General features: G+C 43.1%; 1 protein-coding gene across 5 annotated transcripts in view; it reads left to right on the top strand.

Annotated features, from left to right (window-relative positions):
- Positions 1-17,407, top strand: part of LOC124049462 (piezo-type mechanosensitive ion channel component 2-like) — a 37,463-nt gene extending 20,056 nt beyond the window's left edge. For all 5 annotated transcript variants that reach the window (XM_046371136.1, XM_046371137.1, XM_046371138.1 and 2 more), the window contains 26 exons: positions 286-374; positions 465-530; positions 854-975; positions 1,558-1,678; positions 4,070-4,138; positions 4,463-4,629; positions 4,740-5,191; positions 5,457-5,765; positions 5,845-5,946; positions 6,017-6,173; positions 6,268-6,450; positions 6,548-6,725; positions 7,566-7,665; positions 7,979-8,126; positions 8,227-8,314; positions 8,393-8,519; positions 8,888-9,046; positions 10,490-10,637; positions 11,134-11,322; positions 11,519-11,611; positions 11,715-11,881; positions 12,114-12,230; positions 12,507-12,586; positions 12,869-13,082; positions 15,514-15,655; positions 15,798-17,407. In XM_046371136.1, coding sequence (XP_046227092.1) covers positions 286-374; positions 465-530; positions 854-975; positions 1,558-1,678; positions 4,070-4,138; positions 4,463-4,629; positions 4,740-5,191; positions 5,457-5,765; positions 5,845-5,946; positions 6,017-6,173; positions 6,268-6,450; positions 6,548-6,725; positions 7,566-7,665; positions 7,979-8,126; positions 8,227-8,314; positions 8,393-8,519; positions 8,888-9,046; positions 10,490-10,637; positions 11,134-11,322; positions 11,519-11,611; positions 11,715-11,881; positions 12,114-12,230; positions 12,507-12,586; positions 12,869-13,082; positions 15,514-15,655; positions 15,798-15,899 — 3,889 coding nt within the window. In that variant the 3' untranslated portion in view covers positions 15,900-17,407. The remainder of the gene's footprint in view (positions 1-285; positions 375-464; positions 531-853; positions 976-1,557; positions 1,679-4,069; positions 4,139-4,462; positions 4,630-4,739; positions 5,192-5,456; positions 5,766-5,844; positions 5,947-6,016; positions 6,174-6,267; positions 6,451-6,547; positions 6,726-7,565; positions 7,666-7,978; positions 8,127-8,226; positions 8,315-8,392; positions 8,520-8,887; positions 9,047-10,489; positions 10,638-11,133; positions 11,323-11,518; positions 11,612-11,714; positions 11,882-12,113; positions 12,231-12,506; positions 12,587-12,868; positions 13,083-15,513; positions 15,656-15,797) is intronic.
- Positions 17,408-18,364: the final 957 nt, after the last annotated feature.

The raw sequence follows: 18,364 nt of genomic DNA on the forward strand, positions 1-18,364 counted from the left end.
GTCAAACACCCACAAGACCAGGATAAGACAATGTCAGAATGTTCACGAGACAAGTTTCACAAATATAAGACAACATCAAGTATAATACAACCCTCCTCTGGAAACAAGTACAGGAGTCACTCTAGAACTGCTGTAGACACCCTGACTTGACTTGATAAAATCTGGACTTGGACATCATGTTTAAACATCAGCTGCTGCTTCTCACCGTTAATTCACCTGCACCAAGTGTTGATGGACACACTTTTCTTGTTTGTCCAAAGCTTCCTGTCTCTGTATTTCCTTCAGGATGGAGAGGATTAAATCTCGACAGCAGAAGTTCCGCAGAGGAAAAGAGAAAATGCTGAGTTTGACCCAAGACAGCTTCAACACTGACGGTCTGTAAACAAGCAACGGTTGCCTGATAACAGTATAAGATACACAGAGATGTACTTCTGTTTGTTTTATGGTCATATTTTCATTTATAGGTCAAGAAAACAAGAAGGGGCATCGGCAGACAGAATGGTGGAGACCCTGGGTAAACCACGCCTCCAGTGAGTCTGAAAACAACACCCACCGATGGGTGATAACTGTCAGGGAGGCTTAAGGAAGTCAGATGGTGTGATTCCACAGGGGGAGATGATCGTGAAGAGTTAATTTGTCCTGTCTTTATACTGTTGACATGTTATTTTTAGACTTTGTTAACTTTTTATGTTTTTTTGTTATTATTATTTTCTTTTTTATTCTTTTTTGTTTCCTGTCACAGTTTGATTTAGGCAGCAGATTGGGTAGCCATGGTAACCATATGTTAGAAACAGACCAAAAACAACCACTCAAATCTTTGGTCTTTGTTTCTAAGTAAATTGTCTACCTGCAGTGGTCAGGAGTGGGGACTATTACCTTTTTGAGACAGACAGTGAGGAGGAAGAGGAGGAGGAAAAGAAGGAGGAAGAGGACAAGAAGAAGGAGGAGGAACTGCCTGAGAAATCAGCCTTCCAGGTGAGCATGGTCATACTTCTCCAAGCTCGTTTCTTATTGGACACACCAGTGTAGGGACACTGAGTATGAGATACATTCTCTCATTGTGTTACTTATGGACAGAATTATAGTGAAATTAAATCATTCTACTTTTTGCTGGGATCCTCTGGGACCCCCTAATGGCCCTTTGCCCCACTTTGAAAAATTATTTTTCACCACTTTGTTAGGAGAATATTGTCAGTCTGCTGTCTAAGAGACCACCTTGGCAGAACTTTTTAACTAGTGTCTACAGGTTTTCCTCTCAGTTCCAACAACCTAAAATGAGGCTGGAGGACTAAATGCAGTTAAAATGTTCAACCACAAGTCTCCAAGGGAGATCTGGTGCTTCTAGACTCTTTGTGTTAGATTTACCCTGTTAAAGGGAAAAACAGCTTTGTTTCTGAAGATACTTTCATAATTTGGTCTTTTGATGATGATGGTGGAGGGCGGGGAGGAGGTCAGGCATGTAAAACAGTGATGTGTCATGAAAGGGAATAAAGTTAAATGAAGTTTACAGGGTGAACTGGTGTTATTTTGAACTGGCTGTCTGTTTGTTTTGGTCAGTTTGTCTATCATGCCTGGATAACAGACTCTAGAACAGCAATGCGAGCTCGCAACAACCAAAAGAAACTCTGGAAGAAGAACTCCTCTGACCGAAAGAGCAGGAGGGAGGAGAAGAGAGGAGGTGAGAAGAAGGATGAGCAAGAGAAGAGAAGAGCAGGTGTTGTCTCTCTGTTATCTCTGTCTTTATGGACCTTGTTTTGTGCACTGGGGCACAGTTATGCTAGAATAAGATAAGATAGTCTTTATTGTAAATGCATAGTCACTTATACAATGAAATTGAAATGAAATTAAGTGTGCACTACTGGACAATAAAACTAATTAAAACTTTATAGAAACAAGAGCAAGCAATAAAGACAAGAATAAATGAACACCAATTCAATTCAGTTTCAGTTCAGTTTATTTAAAGAGCACCAATTCACAACAAAAGTTACCTCATGACACTTTCCAATTAGAGCCAGTCTAGATCAACTTCTTTAATTAAATTTTGTAATACAGAGAACCCAACATCCCCCCATCAGCAAGCACTTGGCCACAGTGGAGAGGAAACACTGCCTTTTAGAAGCCAGAAACCTCAGAGCAGACCCCGACTCGGCCAGAGAGAGAGAGAGAGAGAGACAGACAGACAGCGAGAGAGAGAGAGAGAGAGAGAGAGAGAGAGAGAGAGAGAGGAAGATAATGTAGATAATGATAATGATGTATACAGAAGGTACTATGGTGATTATGACAACAATAGTAGTAACAATAATGATAGTAGCAGGTGCAGCAGAGTAGTAATAGAATTAAAATCTCTGTACAATCCATTGCCTGTCTCTTTTGTACGGTCCATTTTTTTCCATAGTGTGTCTCTCATGCTCTCTCGCAGCACCGTATCTAACGCGAAGTGACATAAACAAAAAACTTGTGCCTGCAAAAATGATGACCACAGCACACAATGCATTGAGATCAGGTGCCCTTTTGAGCCCTATTATTGCACTTTTTGCAGATTACTTATTGCACATGTTAGTAAAATGTAAGGAAAGTTAGTGGCTATTGTGGGAGTTCAGTGTCCTAATGCCTACGGATGAAAGCTGTTTTTCCAGTCTTTTTGTTCTGCCTTTGATACTCATGTAGCTCCATCCCAAGGGCAGCAGGCTGAGCAGGTGGTATTCAAAGTGGAAGTGGTTGCAAAGGATCTTTCTGGTCCTGTAGAAACATTGCAAGCTGGTGACGTCATTAAGGGAGGGGGGAGGGCAGAGGGCAGCCAACCGTCTTTTCGGCTGACTTTAATTCTCTGCAGCTCTTTCTTGTCAGCTGTTGTGCAGCCAGGGTACCACACTATGATGGAAAAACCAGCACGCTCTCCATGGCAGAGCGGTAGAAGGTCATCAACACTTTTCACTTTTCTTCTGAGTACTCTCAAGAAGTCGAGTCGCTGCTGGGCCCTCCTCACCACTGCTGTGGTTTTTGCTATCCAGGAGGTGTTCTCTGAACTTTAACCCTCTGAGACCTTCTCCACAGATTCACTGTTGATTTGGGGAGGGACAGGGTCAGCTTGGTCTTTCATGAAGTCCGTGACCACCTTGTTAGTTTTTTGGTATTGAAAGTCACGTTGTTCCTGACACACCACTCTGTCAACCTCTGCACCTCGTCCCTGTATGCCTCTCGTCTCCTCCTGTGAGGAGTAGGTGTCGTCCATGAGCTTGATTATTATGTTGATGGGGTGGATGGGAGTACAGTCATTGGCATAGATGGCATACAGGAGTGGACTCAGCACACACCTTGTGGAGAGCCAGCATGAGGGTGAAGGACCTGTGGGTGCTTATCTTACCAGTCTGTGAGTAATTTTAAGGAAGTCCTTAAAAATTTGGGGATGACCTTTTAGAAAATGTCTTGGTTTGCTGAAACATTAAGGTTTCCCTTCACTGGAACTCAGGGGCCGAGCCCAACCCCCGAAAAACAGGCCAATAAAGAAAGGTGTCTGGACACCTTTGTCCATATAGTGTATGTTAAATCACCTGTTCAAACTGGACTCACTTCAAAAGAAAAGTTTGAGTTTGTACATGATGACATCTGTTGTAATAACATTTAATGACAATAAGTCAACATATTTCTTGACAAAAGAGTTGAAAAGATGAAATCCTTGACATACACTACGTTGGGATGTGCAAGTTTAATGAAGGCTTGGACAACATTTCACTTCAACATAAATTGCATGTTTCTGTTACTTAAAAAAAAAAATTGAAATTGATTTGTTATTTTTTCATTGAAATGGAGTGTGTACAGAGCAAAATATAATACAAATGTAATTCAAAGTGCACTACTGGGCAATAAAACTAGTTAAAACATTGATTCAGAAAGAAAACATGGGTGTAAAATATGAAATTTAAAGTGTTTCATCCAGATGTCAGTCAGTTTACTGTGTAACCACAGGAAGCCAATCAGCCACTGAGGCCAAAGTGTTCATGTTAATCAGACAATGTGTGGTGTAATCTGAACCAACCGGCTAATTGTGACTCCTCCACGTGTTCAGCAGGTATAGAAGTGATGGAGGAGACGGAGGAGCACAGAGAGGAGGAGGAGCAAGAGAAAGAGGAAGGACCAGGTAGGAGGCCAACCAGCTGGAGCATCACATTCATCACCACAGGAATCTGCAGTGCAGTAATTAGACCATGTGATGCTGTTGTAGTAGACTGGAGATCGTTTGTCAGGACAGAAGCCTCACTCTGTAACAGGACCATTGAGGACTTTTGTAGTTCCATCATGATGATGAGTCTTTGTCTCATTCTCCACTTAAAACTTATGTTCCTGTTTTACCTCCGATCTGTGCTGTCTGAAAACATTCAGTCCTCTTTGCTCCGTTGTTATCACCAGGATGTGTTTGTGAACCACGAGGACAACAATCATCAGCTGATGTTTTGTGTTTCAGACACAGTGCTGCGTCGGTTCTTCAACACATTGCGGTTCTGTTGGGTTCTGCTGTCGGCTCTGTTGGATTCTCTGACGGCCTGGCTCAGAGGTCTGTGTCAGGAACACATCGACATCTCCACCGTCCTCCGTATTGAGCGCTGCATGCTAATGCAGCAGGCCAAGCAGGTATGCAGTCAGGACTGCAGTCCACCACAGTAGGTGGAAATATTGGAATCACGACAAAGATATCCGCTATGGCTGCATCAGTAGAGTTGATTTGTCTTCTGTTCATTCAGGGTAATGTTCCTACCAGAGAGGCAATCCGCGTTTACTACCATGAACAGATGATGAAAAGTTCCAGAGAGACAGTCATGGACTACAGTTCCCATGAGGCTGAGGCTCAGACCTCAGCAGAGAGACAAGGGGAAGAGGAAGAAGTAGAAGAAGATGGAGTGAGTCCTGACACAGCAGGAGAAGAAGTAGGAGGTCTGAAAATGAAAGAGAAACTGGAAATTAAACCAGTAGGAGATTATGCATCTAAACCAAAACCAAAACCAGAACCAGAATCAGGAGAGGAATCCGTAATGGCTCCATCCTCAGGAGTTAAACCAGACACAGCTGAAGGTGACCCAGAAGTCCTCGTGGCTAAAACCAGCCAAAGATGGCGACCCAAACTGTCCAGGATGGAGAGAGTCGAGTCTTCCTCCTCATTGTCATCCTCAGAAGAAAGGCTCAGTTGGACTCACAGGTTGGTTCTCCTGTAGTAAAATCAACATGAAGACTTTCAGTGTGTTCAGTGTTCACCTGAATCAGACAGACAGACCGGCAGGCAGGAAAGCAGGCAGGCAGGTCAACAGACATGTAGTCAGAGAGTGAGGAAGTCCTTGTTAGCATGTTAGCCTCCCAGTGACAGGTGTATCTGTGTGCAGGTTTTTGGGCAACAAATTAGCTAAGTATTAGCTCAGTCACTTGGATGTTGGTGATCTAGTATTTCTCTCTGTTTGTTTGACCAGTGGTGAAGAATCAAATCAACGTCCTGTTGACAAACAGCCAACTCAAACCTTCACCAGAACCCCCTCCCCCACTTCCCCATCCTCCCTCGTCCTCCCTCCTTCTTACAGCCTTGCTCTTGGCCTGGACCTGCAGGAGGAAGAGGCGGGGAAATATAGGAGCAGGAAGATGGAAGTAGTGGGGTCAGGATTCAGAAAGCAGCTGCAAGCCTCAGGGGAGCAGAGTGACTTCATGTCTGCTTCTGTGTCTACTTCCTGTCCGCTGGTATCTCACACTCAGGAGCTGACGGCCAGCGAGCTGTTGAGGAACAGGTGAGTCACAGGTGACTCACAGAGATCATTCATCTGTAGGCTGCTGGTGATTCACACTCTGCTTCACTCCATGTTTCAGGACTTTCTACGATGAGGGGCTGGAGTCATCAGACTGTTTTTACAGCAACCAGCACCAGCTGCTGCAGCTGTGTTATGCCCTTTACAACATTCTTGCAGCCAGGTAAACTCTGCACCAAAGGTCTCTCCAGATTTCTGTGTGGCTGCTGATATTCAAACATTCCTTTTCTCAGGTCAGAGACAGTGTGTTATCTGGTCATCGTGTTGAATCACATGGTGTCTGCCAGTTGTCTGACACTGGTACTTCCTGTTCTGGTGTTTCTGTGGGGGACGCTGTCGGTTCCTCGACCCAGTAAGACCTTCTGGATGACGGCGATCATCTACACTGAGGTGGATGTTGCTGTGTTTCTGTTATTTAACTTTATTTTGCACTTCTTTATATCTGCCAACAGGTGTTGTATTCATTCTACCTGTCTGTCCTCAGGTAACCATTGTCATCAAGTACTTCTTCCAGTTTGGTTTCTTTCCATTCAATCAGAAGCTGGAGGTGGACCGCTCCAAACCATTCCACCCCCCGAACATTCTCGGGGTGGAGAAGAAGGAAGGCTATGTCCTGTACGACCTACTGCAGCTGCTTGCTTTGTTCTACCACCGAGCAATACTCAAGGTAAAAAAAATACTAAATTGTAATATCACTGAGCAATGCTAAAAAAATATCTAATAAATTATTCTAAGATGTACTCCACCTTTCTCCTCTACTGCAGTGTCACGGACTGTGGGACCAGACTGTTACCCTGGAGACGGACACTTTTCATCACCATGGCAACCAGGACTCCACCCACATTACCATCCCCACAGATCTGGCCGACGCCGCCAACACATTGCGTCGACGAGGCAGGAGACGGACACGGTCCAGCTCTACCCAGCTGCACTCTCCAGCAGGTAGAGTCCTCTCAGGTCTCTTGACCCATGTGACTCCTGCAGCAGCAGACAGGTATCTGGAGTTAAAAGAAGAAACACCTCAGGTATGGGGGGCATGGGGACTAGCAGTCTGTCTCAAAGAGGTTCTAACAAACTTTCCTTGAGAGGATTAGTCCAGACTGTTTTCAGTAGAGGTGGAACCGCTGACCTGGACGGAATTCCTAAACCTGACTGACTGAATTCTTAAACCTGACTAACTTGTCCTCCTTAGAGAAGGCAGAACTGGAAGACTTCCAGTTCTGTGACAGAGGTCTTTGAGGTAGTTCAACAGCTCTGTGTTGTCAGTATGGATGAGAGTCACTGTGAGACTGTGAAAGCTCTGGACACTGTTGGGCTGTCTTGGTTGACTTGTCATGGTTGGACTAGCAAACCAAGGTGGTGTGCCAGTTTTGAAGAGGAGTCCAGAGCTCCAACTAATAAAGTGTCACACCTGGTGGTGACCTTGAGATTGTATCTCTGCTCTTTGCAGATGATGTGTTTCTGTTTGTTTCAATCACTTGTCCTTCAAACTCTACAAACATCTACAACCTTCACTTACGGTCATTCGCTTTGGGCTCTCACTGCAAGCTGGTGAAGTTTGCTTGGTTGCCCTAGTGAGCTCAGAGGAAAACCACAGCTCCTTCATGTTGAAAGGAGTCAGCTGGTTCAGGCACATGAACTTGAATGCTATCAAAAGGTCGCAGAACACTTCGGGATCCCATGGTGTTCCACTGGTACCCTGACTATCAGAGGTAGAAAATTGATAGCCTGGTGATTATGATATAAATAAACATATTACTCTTCTTCCTCATTCGTTTTCAGGCAGTGTGAGTTCCAGAGCTCAGCAGCCCAGCAGGTTCAATCTGCTGCTGGAGAAACTCAGAGAACTTTCCATCAGGGCCAAGACGTACTTGGTTAGCAGGTATACTTATGTAATTGGAAGTTATAATTTTAATGTCTAAAAGTTTAACTTCCATTTCCCGATAGCTGTTTAATGTTTCAGTCACAAAGCTGCATGGGAGTCATTCTTAAGCAAAGGGATAACAAGGATAACAAGAAACATGAATAAAACCACTTACTGGGTCTGTGTTGTTCTTGTTAACCATAAAAAGAAACACAGACAAACCAGCGTGTTTTAGCAGAGAGCGAACTGGTATAGCCAGACATACATGTGAAGTCTTTACTACACAAAGTCACTTATGTTTCATGAAACACTCTCTCTCTCTGTGTGATAGGTGTATGTCTCTCTACCATCCCGTCCTTCAGTTCTTCAGAGCTCTCGTCCAACCAGAGTACAGCGCCGTGACTGATGTTTACGTCCTCATGTTCCTCGCCGATACTGTTGACTTTATCATCATCGTCTTTGGCTTTTGGGCCTTCGGAGTAAAGTCTCATTTACATCACATCATGTTTCACTCGCTCAAATTTTATTTATCTGAATGGATTGCGTTTGATTCTATTTGATTTGATTTAAATTTCCCAGAAACACTCAGCAGCTGCTGACATCACTTCCTCCCTCTCAGAAGACCAAGTTCCGGAAGCTTTCTTGGTGATGGTTTTGATCCAGTTTGGTATGTCTACCTGTCTGTCTGTTGGTCTGTTTAACAGTCTGTCTTTTTACCCCTCTCACTGGCCCTATCTGTCTGCAGGTACCATGGTGATAGACAGGGCTCTGTATTTGAGGAAGACTGTTTTGGGGAAGTTGGTTTTTCAGGTGATTTTGGTTTTTGGGATTCACTTCTGGATGTTCTTCATCCTGCCAACAGTCACTGAAAGGTAATTCACCTTTACCTGCTGGCTCATTAACATAATCAAGAACTGTCTGAATCAATAGCATTCAGGTCCCAAATCATCATTTAGATTATGTTACAAGGAGTTCCACTGATCACTGATAATAGCAGTTAGCCACAGCAACATTTAGTGCTAACAGTAACATTGATCAGCAGCAGCAGGTAGCTGCAGGTGTTTGATGTAACTCCATTTGTTCAAAATATCACCACAACACAGATTTCAGGTTACCTCAGATACTGATAAATTACTGTGCCGACAAATCAGTAACTTGTTGGGCGTGTACCAAAGACCAATGTTGTAAATAACACCTGATTTCTGTCTGTCTGTCTGTCTGTCTGTCTGTCTGTCTCCAGGCGGTTCAATCAGAACCTGGTAGCTCAGCTCTGGTATTTTGTCAAATGTGTCTACTTCGGCCTGTCGGCCTATCAGATTCGATCTGGCTACCCGACACGAGTTCTTGGAAACTTCCTGACAAAGAGTTACAACTACCTCAACCTCTTCCTGTTCCAGGGGTGAGTCATCGTCGGAGTGCAGGACAGCCCATACAGATTCCCCAAGGAAACTATTAGCCTAGCTTAGCATGATGGCTATAAGCAGGGTCAACTATTGGCCTAGCTCCACAAAAAAGGAAATATACACTGTCCATCTACTTCTTGGTTGTCACCTGACTCTCACACTGGTCAAAACAAAGTTCCCAGACATTATTTTTTACTCCCTGAGTGCTGACATACAGTTTCAAGAAAAAGTATGTGAACTCTTTGGAATTACTTGGATTTCTGCATAAATTGGTCATAAAATATGTTCTGATCTTTATCTAAGTCACATCACTAGAAAAACACAGTCTGCTTAAACTGATACCGCACAAAAAATGATAAGTTTTCACGTTTTATTGAGCACAATATGCAAACATTCACAGTGCAGGGTGGAAAAAGTATGTGAACTTCTAGGGCCTAGGAGTTCACATACTTTTTCCACCCTGCACAGAAGTCATTAGCCTAGGACCTAGGCTAGACTTCTCCAAGAGCTGCCCTGCCCTATAAAAAAACACACACCAGTTTTGAGTTTGCTGTTCTCAAGAGGCATTGCCTGATGTGAACCATGCCTGGCACAATAGAGCTCTTAGAAGATCTACAATCAAGAATTGTTGACTTGTTTCATGAAGCTGGAAAGGGTTACAAAAACCACACTGCTGCACATTTGAAGTTTGCAAAAGAGCACCTGGATGTTCCACAGCACTACTGGCAAAATATTCTGTGGACAGATGAAACCAAAATTGAGTTGTTTGGAAGGAACACACAACGCTATGTGTGGAGAAAAAATGGCACAGCACACCAACATCAAAACCTCATCCCAACTGTGAAATATGGTGGAGGGGGTATCATGGTTTGGGTTTGAAGCAACAGGACGACAACCCAAAGCACAGAAGTAATCAACAACAGAATGGCTTCAACAGAAGAAAATACGCGTAGTCAAAGTCCTGAATTCAACCTGGTTGAGATGCTGGGGCATGACCTCAAGAGAGCGATTCACGCCATACATCCCAAGAATATTGCTGAACTGAAACAGTTTTGTACAGAGGAATGGTCCAAAATTCCTCCTGACCGTTGTGCAGGTCTGATCTGCAACTACAGGAAACGTTTGGTTAAGGTTATTGCTGGCAAAGGAGGGTCAACCAGTTATTAAATACAAAGGTTCACATACTTTTTCCACCCTGCACTGTGAATGTTTACGTGTTGTGTTCAATAAAAACATGAACATTTTTTGTGCGGTATTAGTTTAAGCAGACTGCATTTGTCTAGTGATATGACTTAGATGAAGATCAGAACATATTTTATGACCAATTTTATGCAGAAATCCAAGCAATTCCAAAGGGTTCACATACTTTTTCTTGCAACTGTGGGTTACCTTTGTCTGCCTGTCTTTACCTGTTTTGCTATCTGCCTGTTTGCTGCTAGTTTCCGTCTGGTTCCCTTCCTAACGGAGCTGAGGGCTGTGATGGACTGGGTGTGGACAGACACCACTCTGTCTCTGTCCTCTTGGATCTGTGTGGAGGATGTCTATGCCCACTGCTTCGTCTTAAAGTGCTGGAGGGAGTCAGAGAAGGTGTGTCTCTGTATGTGCTGCTTCACCTGGGTGCAGCCTCGCAGTGTAGACCAGAGAGCCAAACATTTGGATGTGTTTTACAGATTCAGAGGAAGAAAACATGGCTGTACTTTGTAGCACAAGTTCAGAGAGAAGGGAAAAAATGAGTTCTAACATAACATTAGAGCTGTGGACTATTAAATCATCCATCTCAGCCTTTTTACCCTCAGATGTGCATAAACTGTTACAGTTATGTGCTTATGTTTAATCAACAAAAAATGTGAAATTATCGGTTATCTTATCAGTATTAGCCAAGAGAAACAGGTAAGTATTGGCTATTTGTACTGCCTGAAAAATATCCATAATGGGCTGTTATTTAGTTCAGATTTAAAGGCCTCAGCAGAGTCGGACTCTCTGGTTATTCCAGAGGAAGGAGACACAGCAGACCCTGTGCAGAAGCTGCAGGGTCCTTACCTGCACCAAAACTCTTTAAATATTTGTGTGTATTTGTACACAGAGGTACCCTCAGCCTCGTGGTCAGAAGAAGAAGCGGGTAGTGAAGTACGGGATGGGTGGTTTGATTGTACTGCTGCTCATCTGCATCGTCTGGTTTCCACTGCTCTTCATGTCGCTCATTAAGTCTGTAGCCGGAGTTGTCAACCGACCACTCGATGTCTCTCTCACCATTACACTAGGAGGCTTCCAGGTAAACTCATCTGCACTACAGCTGTACTACATCTGCACCAACACATTTGTTCTGCACACAGAATATTGCCTGAATTAGTGGTAGCAGTATGCAACAGTAGTAGAGGTGGAAGAGGTTGTATCACTGGTAGTACTAACAGTAATAATAGTACATGTAATAATAGAAGTATCAATAACCGATATGTTGTTGTCAACAGCCTATCTTCACAATGAGTGCACAGCAGAATCAGCTCAAAGATCTGACTGAGGAAGACTTCAGCTCCTTCATCAGCTTCTACAGCTACACACCTGTAACCTCTCTGCAGGACTACTACACACAATGATTGCAGTACTGGTACTACAGCTTGTATTTTTTCCCATAACTCTTGTAACTCTTTGGCCTGTATTTCCTAGAGTGCCTTGCAGTTCTTGGAGGCATATGGTCATGAGGATGTGACAGTGGCGGAGCTGCAGGGCAGCAGTAACTCCCTCTGGACCATCAGTCCTCCCAGCAGGCAATACTTGAGTCAGGTGCTCAATCTAGACCACTTCCCGCTGACTGTGTCCTGGACTGTCCAAAGGTCAGCTTTACCCCACTGATCAGTAATCAATCATCAAAACTTTCACCTAACTGTGTCCTAGACTGATCAAGCACCAGTTGGCGCTGAGTGTCAGTAGTAGTACTTGGTTTAGAAGTTTCTGTTGCAGTAGTAATCTCTGCAGTAGGAGAAGTAGTGACCTCAGTGATAAAAGTTGAAGTAGCAAAAGTAGTAGTAGTGGAGGTGAAAGACCCTGAAAATATTTTTCTAACAGGAACTTGAGTCTGGGGGCAAAAGTGGAGCTTGCTTCAGGTAAACATGTGACCTACCTGGATGATCAGACTCGTCTGGAGCTGATCCAGTTGCTGAATGGAACGAGGACACTTCCTGTGTGAGTACTGCGACTGGGACTCTAGGGCTTGTTTTGTTTTTATAGGTACAGTTTCTACATTTGATTTTTCTACATATGATTTTTTTAATGTAACTAACACTGAAAGACATAAATATGTCACAGATTTCATCTGTTCTGTCAAATACTTCATGTAGGAGCAGGAGGTGTAGCGAAACTCTGTCTCTTTAACAGCTTCATGTGTAAAATGTGAAGATTCTTGTGGGAACAGTCTCATCATGTCTTCATCATGTCTTTTGTTTTTCTGTTTGTTTTCAGGGTGATACAAGATGTGTTTCCATGTTTCATTCGCGCTCCCAGCGATTCTAATGCAAAACCAATTGAACAGCTTTACACAGGTGTTTACATTTATGCACAGTCATTATTCTAAACAAAGTCCAGCAGTTCAGCAAACTGAAATCACAGTTTGTTTTTAATTCAAGAAATTAACATAAAGGGCAGACATATTGTATTAAAAAAGACACAAAAAGATACTCAGAACTCAAAAAACCCCACAAAGATATGCACAAAGACCCACAGTGAGAACAAAGTTTCAGAGACAATTCAGTTTTTAGTGCCTTGCGCTGTTAACCTTTAAAAACATCTCACTTCCAATCATGTGACTTCTTTCCTCCAACCAGATGGCCACTACAAGGACATCTTGCTCGCACTGGAACGGTCAACCAATCAGAGCCAGGAATTCCAGGAGTGGTGGATCGTTGACCAACCAGCTGCCAGCCTGGTTCTTGTAGGGGGTGGAGCTTCAATGAGTGACAGGAGGGAGGCAGGGCTTCAGCTGTTTGTGTTCAGTGATAAAGTCAGTCCTCCAAGTCTGGGCTTCCTGGCTGGATATGGGTACACATGACCTACTGGAATAACAAAAATATTATTTCATTAGACACACTGCAATAAGCACTGTGATAAGCACTGCATCACGAAAGTGATGTCATCCTTAAGTTATACTGTGAGAGAGTGCCGTTCACAAACACCAGAATGAATGCGTTCACAATAACATTCATCAAGTGGAAATACAGCATGTTCAGTTCACGTTCGCCCCAAAATATGAACACATTCAGGCACAACACTGGCACTAGCACTAGTAGCAGTAATAGTAGCAGTAACAATAGTGGTCTGTAGTGGTAATGTAAGTAACACTGACACAAGTAGTAGTAGTGATTGTACCAGTACTTGTAGCAACAGTAACAGTAGTTCCTAAGCAGTTGTATTAGTGATTTTAAGTAGTAGTCTTAGCAATAGCAGTGCCGATAGTAACATGTAAAAGTAAGACAATACAGAAATTTTGTTTATTGTTTTGGTATCGGTACGTGACAGCCACTCATCTGCCCCTTTTCCTAATCTTTTTCTTGTGTGTGAGCAAAGAAGTTCACTTCCTGTACCAGTTAGGAGGATTAGACAGGGTTGCCCCGTCTCAAGCCAGCTCTACAGGGTGACTATCGAGCCACTTCTCCACAGGTTGAGGTCCAGGCTGAGAGGTTTCTCTCTGCCTAGGTTGGCTGGCAGTTCCCCTGTCGTTGTATCAGCTTATGCTGATGATATCAGTGTTTTTGTCCGGGACCAGGGGAATGTTAATGAATTAGAGGTCGGCATGGTATGAGAGAGCCTTCTTGGCCAGGGTAAACTCGGGGAAGAGTGGAGCCTGTCTGGTGGGGTGATGGGTTTAAGGACTCCTTCCTGTCCTCCCTGGAACCTTAGTTGGGGAACAAGGGGTCTGAAGCTTTTAGATATCCATCTAGGCAGTGAAGAAATGGAAAGTCAGAACAGGGAGGGAGTGCTGGGTAAGGTGGAAGCTAAGTTGTCGAAATGGAAATGGCTGCTCCCCCAGCTGTCCTACAGGGATTCTGTTCAACAACCTGGTTGCCTCCTCATTGTGGCACAGGTTACAAATACTGGTTCCACCAATAGGTCTTGTGGACTTTTTCTTTTCTCTGGTTGCAGGGGCCACCCATATATCCCCCTGTGGCAGAGGGAGGGCAGGGTCTTATAGACATCAGGTCCAGGATACCAGCCTTCAGATCACAGGTGGCTCAGAACCTACTGTACCGCTGTTCTCTTTGTTGGTTGGCTCCTACCAGGCTCATTCTTAGGAAGGCTGGGGGACTTGGACTGGATAAACATCTGTTCCTGCTGGACTACAAGTGAGCCCTCTCTATAGGTCAGTACAGGATGCTTGGAGGACGCATGATATCACACAACCTCCTGACCTCAGGCCTGGAATGTGGCTGTTTGAAGAGCCGCTTTTCAACAACAGCAACAGTTTCCTGTACCATGGTATGCTTTCCTCTGCCACTATAGAGGCTCGGCTTGTTGTAGCCAGGGTTGTCAAAATGGAATATTTAATGGCTGTCCCTGTCTGCGCCACTGAGGGCTTTTGTTCAAGATCAAGCCTTGATTGATCACTGGAGTGAGGGTCATGAGCATGGTTTTCCATCTCTCATCGTTAGACCTGCTGTGGGAAGTGAAGAGAGAAGAGCAGCCTTCTTTTCTTCCTAAAGACTCCAGCACTGGGCAGGTTTGTTTCCTGTGGGAAGAAGCAGTTATAAGTTAGCTGTGCAAAGGTGATGAACATTGGATCTCTCACAAGGCACAGGGAATCTAGTTGGACTGAGATGTTTGGTGCAGATGTTTCCCCTAAAGGCTGCTGGTGGCTCCTGTATAAGCCTCCTGTTGAAAAATGGATGGGCAGACCTCCAGTGGAGGATCAAGCACAGAGCTATAGCTACAAACAGACACAGAAGTCACCTGAATCCCAGCACTGGAGTGCTGTCTTTTTTTGCAGAGCATCTGGTGGTTTCTTGTCCTCATCTGGCAAATTTATTTTGGACTTCTTATGTGGAGATGCTGGGAGACATTTTTTCTGTTTCACTGTTTGTTTTGGGCCAAGGTATACTGTTTAAAAAAAAAAGATTTACACTGGTGTTTATGCTAGCAATCTGGAAAAGCCGTAAGAGCAAGGTGCTGGGTGTGGGATGGACGAGTTGGTGGTCTGTCTGAAGGCTTTGGTTTAGGTTAGGCACAGAATAGAGCATTACAGTACAACAGTACATTAGCCTTTTAGCTCTGTGTGTGTGTGTGTGTGTGTGTATGATTGTTTATTGTTGTTGTTATTATTATTGTTATTAAGTGTTTATTTAGTAGAAGATGTGTTTTTGAAAAATTAGGTTTTTGTCAAAAATGTATCCCAAATCAAGTTCTATGAAAGTCAAGTCTTCCTCTTCTTTTTCTTCCTCCTCCTCTCTCTCCTCTTCTTGTGTCTTTGGCCCTGCAGCATTATGGGATTGTATGCCTCGGTGGTGCTCGTCATTGGGAAGTTTGTCAGGGAGTTCTTCAGTGGGATCAGTCACTCCATCATGTTTGAAGAGCTGCCGTGCGTTGATCGAATCCTTAAACTTTGCACCGACATCTTCCTGGTATGCATTTCAAAAAACTTGAACACAATATGAACGCAATAAAAAGTGACATACAATACAGTCGGTATCGATCTGATTGGTTTTAGTTTGTTGATGTGATTGGCTGCTGTGTTGTAATCTGATTGGCTTTTTTCCATCTCAGGTCAGAGAGACAGGTGAGCTGGAGTTAGAGGAGGAGCTTTACGCCAAACTGATTTTCTTGTATCGATCTCCAGAGACTCTGATCAAATGGACACGACGTTGAGCTCATCGACTGTTTTTGTTTACCCCCTGAAGTGACATCACAGACCGTGACACAGTCACTTCCAAACTGTGAACAGAACATTTATTAAATGACAGACAACATTCTCCAAATATGGTTTTTAAGGACAAAGGAACCATACATGATGGTAGTTAAAGAACTATACTGGACCAAAGCCAAGAACGTTTATAAGACTTTTATTAAGTCTGAAGGAACATGAAACTTGTGGGGGGGGGGGGGATCAGTGCAACATTACCTGTTTGTTAGGTGACCAATAGGAGCAGTCTCTGATGAAATCTAAACTGATCTGAGGACAGTGTTATACAACAGTGTTTAATGGAATATTGTGGCATATTATATAAGTATTAGTATTGTTAATTGCAGGGATATGTCACTTCCTGGAAAAGCTGGAAATGCAGCACACATAAGAGTCCCGGAAAACAAACTGTATAATTGGACACTGCTGAAAGACTGGTCTATACAAGGTCTATAAACCGGAAGTGATGTCAAACAACGTACACAATAAAAGTCCTGTACAGTTACACAGTCGTTTTGACTTATTTGTCTTTACTTAAATGTTTACGGGACAAGCCTCGGTATTTCTCTTACTATGTTATCGTGATGTTCATTTTGGCTTTAAGTTCCTTGTATTTAGTTCTATGTTATGTTTACTGAATATCCCAGGGGATTAATAATAGATCAGTGCCTGAAATACTGATAAATATTGATAAACACTGATACAAGAATACTGTTACTATGTACCAATAATAAGTTCTATGAGTATTCATAATAGCAGCAACTGCCTGTGAACGCTTTTATTAACTCTACATTAGCTCCTTGCTAGGGCTTCATTAGGTCTACATCAGCTTTACATTAGCCTTATATCAGTTCTGTCTTAGCCATCTTAGCTCTGGGTTAGCGCAATGTCAACTCTCTACTGGCTCTGTGCTAGCTTTCATATATACTAAACTGATTTAGGGCTAGCTCTATGTTAGCTTGTAATTAGCTTTAGATCTGCTTAGCTCTATGTTAGCTTAGCTTTATGTGTAAGTAAGCTCTGTGTCAGCTCTCAATTAGATGTACATGTAAGTTTCCTCATTGGCCTAGTTGTAGTTCTCATTTAATTCTGGCTCATTAAACCAGCCCGAATAGGAATGATAAGTATGAGATATCCTGCCCTCACAGGTACAAGCTGATTGGATAGTGATGAGGCTATCAGTTGGATTCAGTGAAAACAGTTTGTCACAACATGACAATGAAAGCACACACACAGGATATTTTTTCTCATGTTGCCCTCTACTGACTTAAAACTGGAAGAATATGAAGCAGATTAACAGAATAAATATGGAATAACCATTAGACTATGTTGCTTAAAGTTTTGGCGTATATTTCTTTCAGTTTGTGACACTTTATTATTATTAGGTTGATAAGAATTGTAAACTGTTAACTCAGTGTTTCCTGTGAATATCTGAATAATTGTGAAAATAAAAGACATTTGTTTACAAGACTAACTTTCAGTGTTTCATTTGAGTCACTTCTGTCCACAACACCTGGTCAAAAGCACAAATCAGTTATTTACAAATTACAGGTGTGAAACCTTCCCTGGACCATTGGTCATCCCAAATAGATCAGCACAGTCTGAAGCAAAAATGTCATGTCTGATCAAACTGAACAATGGTTTGGTTTGTTCCTCCAGTGAAATTATTTTTTGAGTCAGACTTTCAGACCAATTACAAGTTCTGGCAGGCTATGATCAGAACCAGAATCAATGAAGCACATGGAAAGAAGGATACCAGCTGAATAGACAACTTGCTGATGCTAGACACACTCTTGTCTCTAAATCAATCGTTTTAGGTACAAAGAGATATAGATCACATAGATAATGACACAGAACATTTGTATGTTGTGTTTGGTTCTTTAGTGCACCTAGAACCAACCTGACCAAATGTACACAGTGAAGGTGTGTACATTTGGTCAGGTGACCAGACAGATGACCAGAGTGATGGATGTAGTTTCAATTTAATTTCAATTTCCTTGTGATCAACTACATGAGACACCCCACATCCTGTTTTCTCATCAAGATACCAGGTCCTTTTGTGTTTTAACTGATCATGTCTAGACCTCCCGCTTGTATGCAAAATTCTGCAGGATACCCCAGGTGCGAGACACACCCTAGAGCAGGCCTGGCTCTTTGCCTGGTTTCATGCCACTCTTATGTTCATGTCAAATTTTGTGTTTCTGTTTTTTTATGGTACGTGCATCTCAGGCACATGCTCATTGATGCAAACGACCATTAAGCAGTGTAGGCCTACCAAGTTCGCTCTCAAAATGGCCACATATGCAACAATGGTTGGAAACCTACACAAAAACAGACCCGGTTCTGTGATTTTCAACTGTAAAGGCCACAGATTACGTTCTTCCTTGACCCGTTTAATGCAGAGATGGGCTGTTTGAAAACCCCGCTGGTG

Source organism: Scatophagus argus, chromosome 18 (assembly GCF_020382885.2).
Source record: "Scatophagus argus isolate fScaArg1 chromosome 18, fScaArg1.pri, whole genome shotgun sequence".
NCBI classification, from domain to species: Eukaryota; Metazoa; Chordata; class Actinopteri; family Scatophagidae; genus Scatophagus; species Scatophagus argus.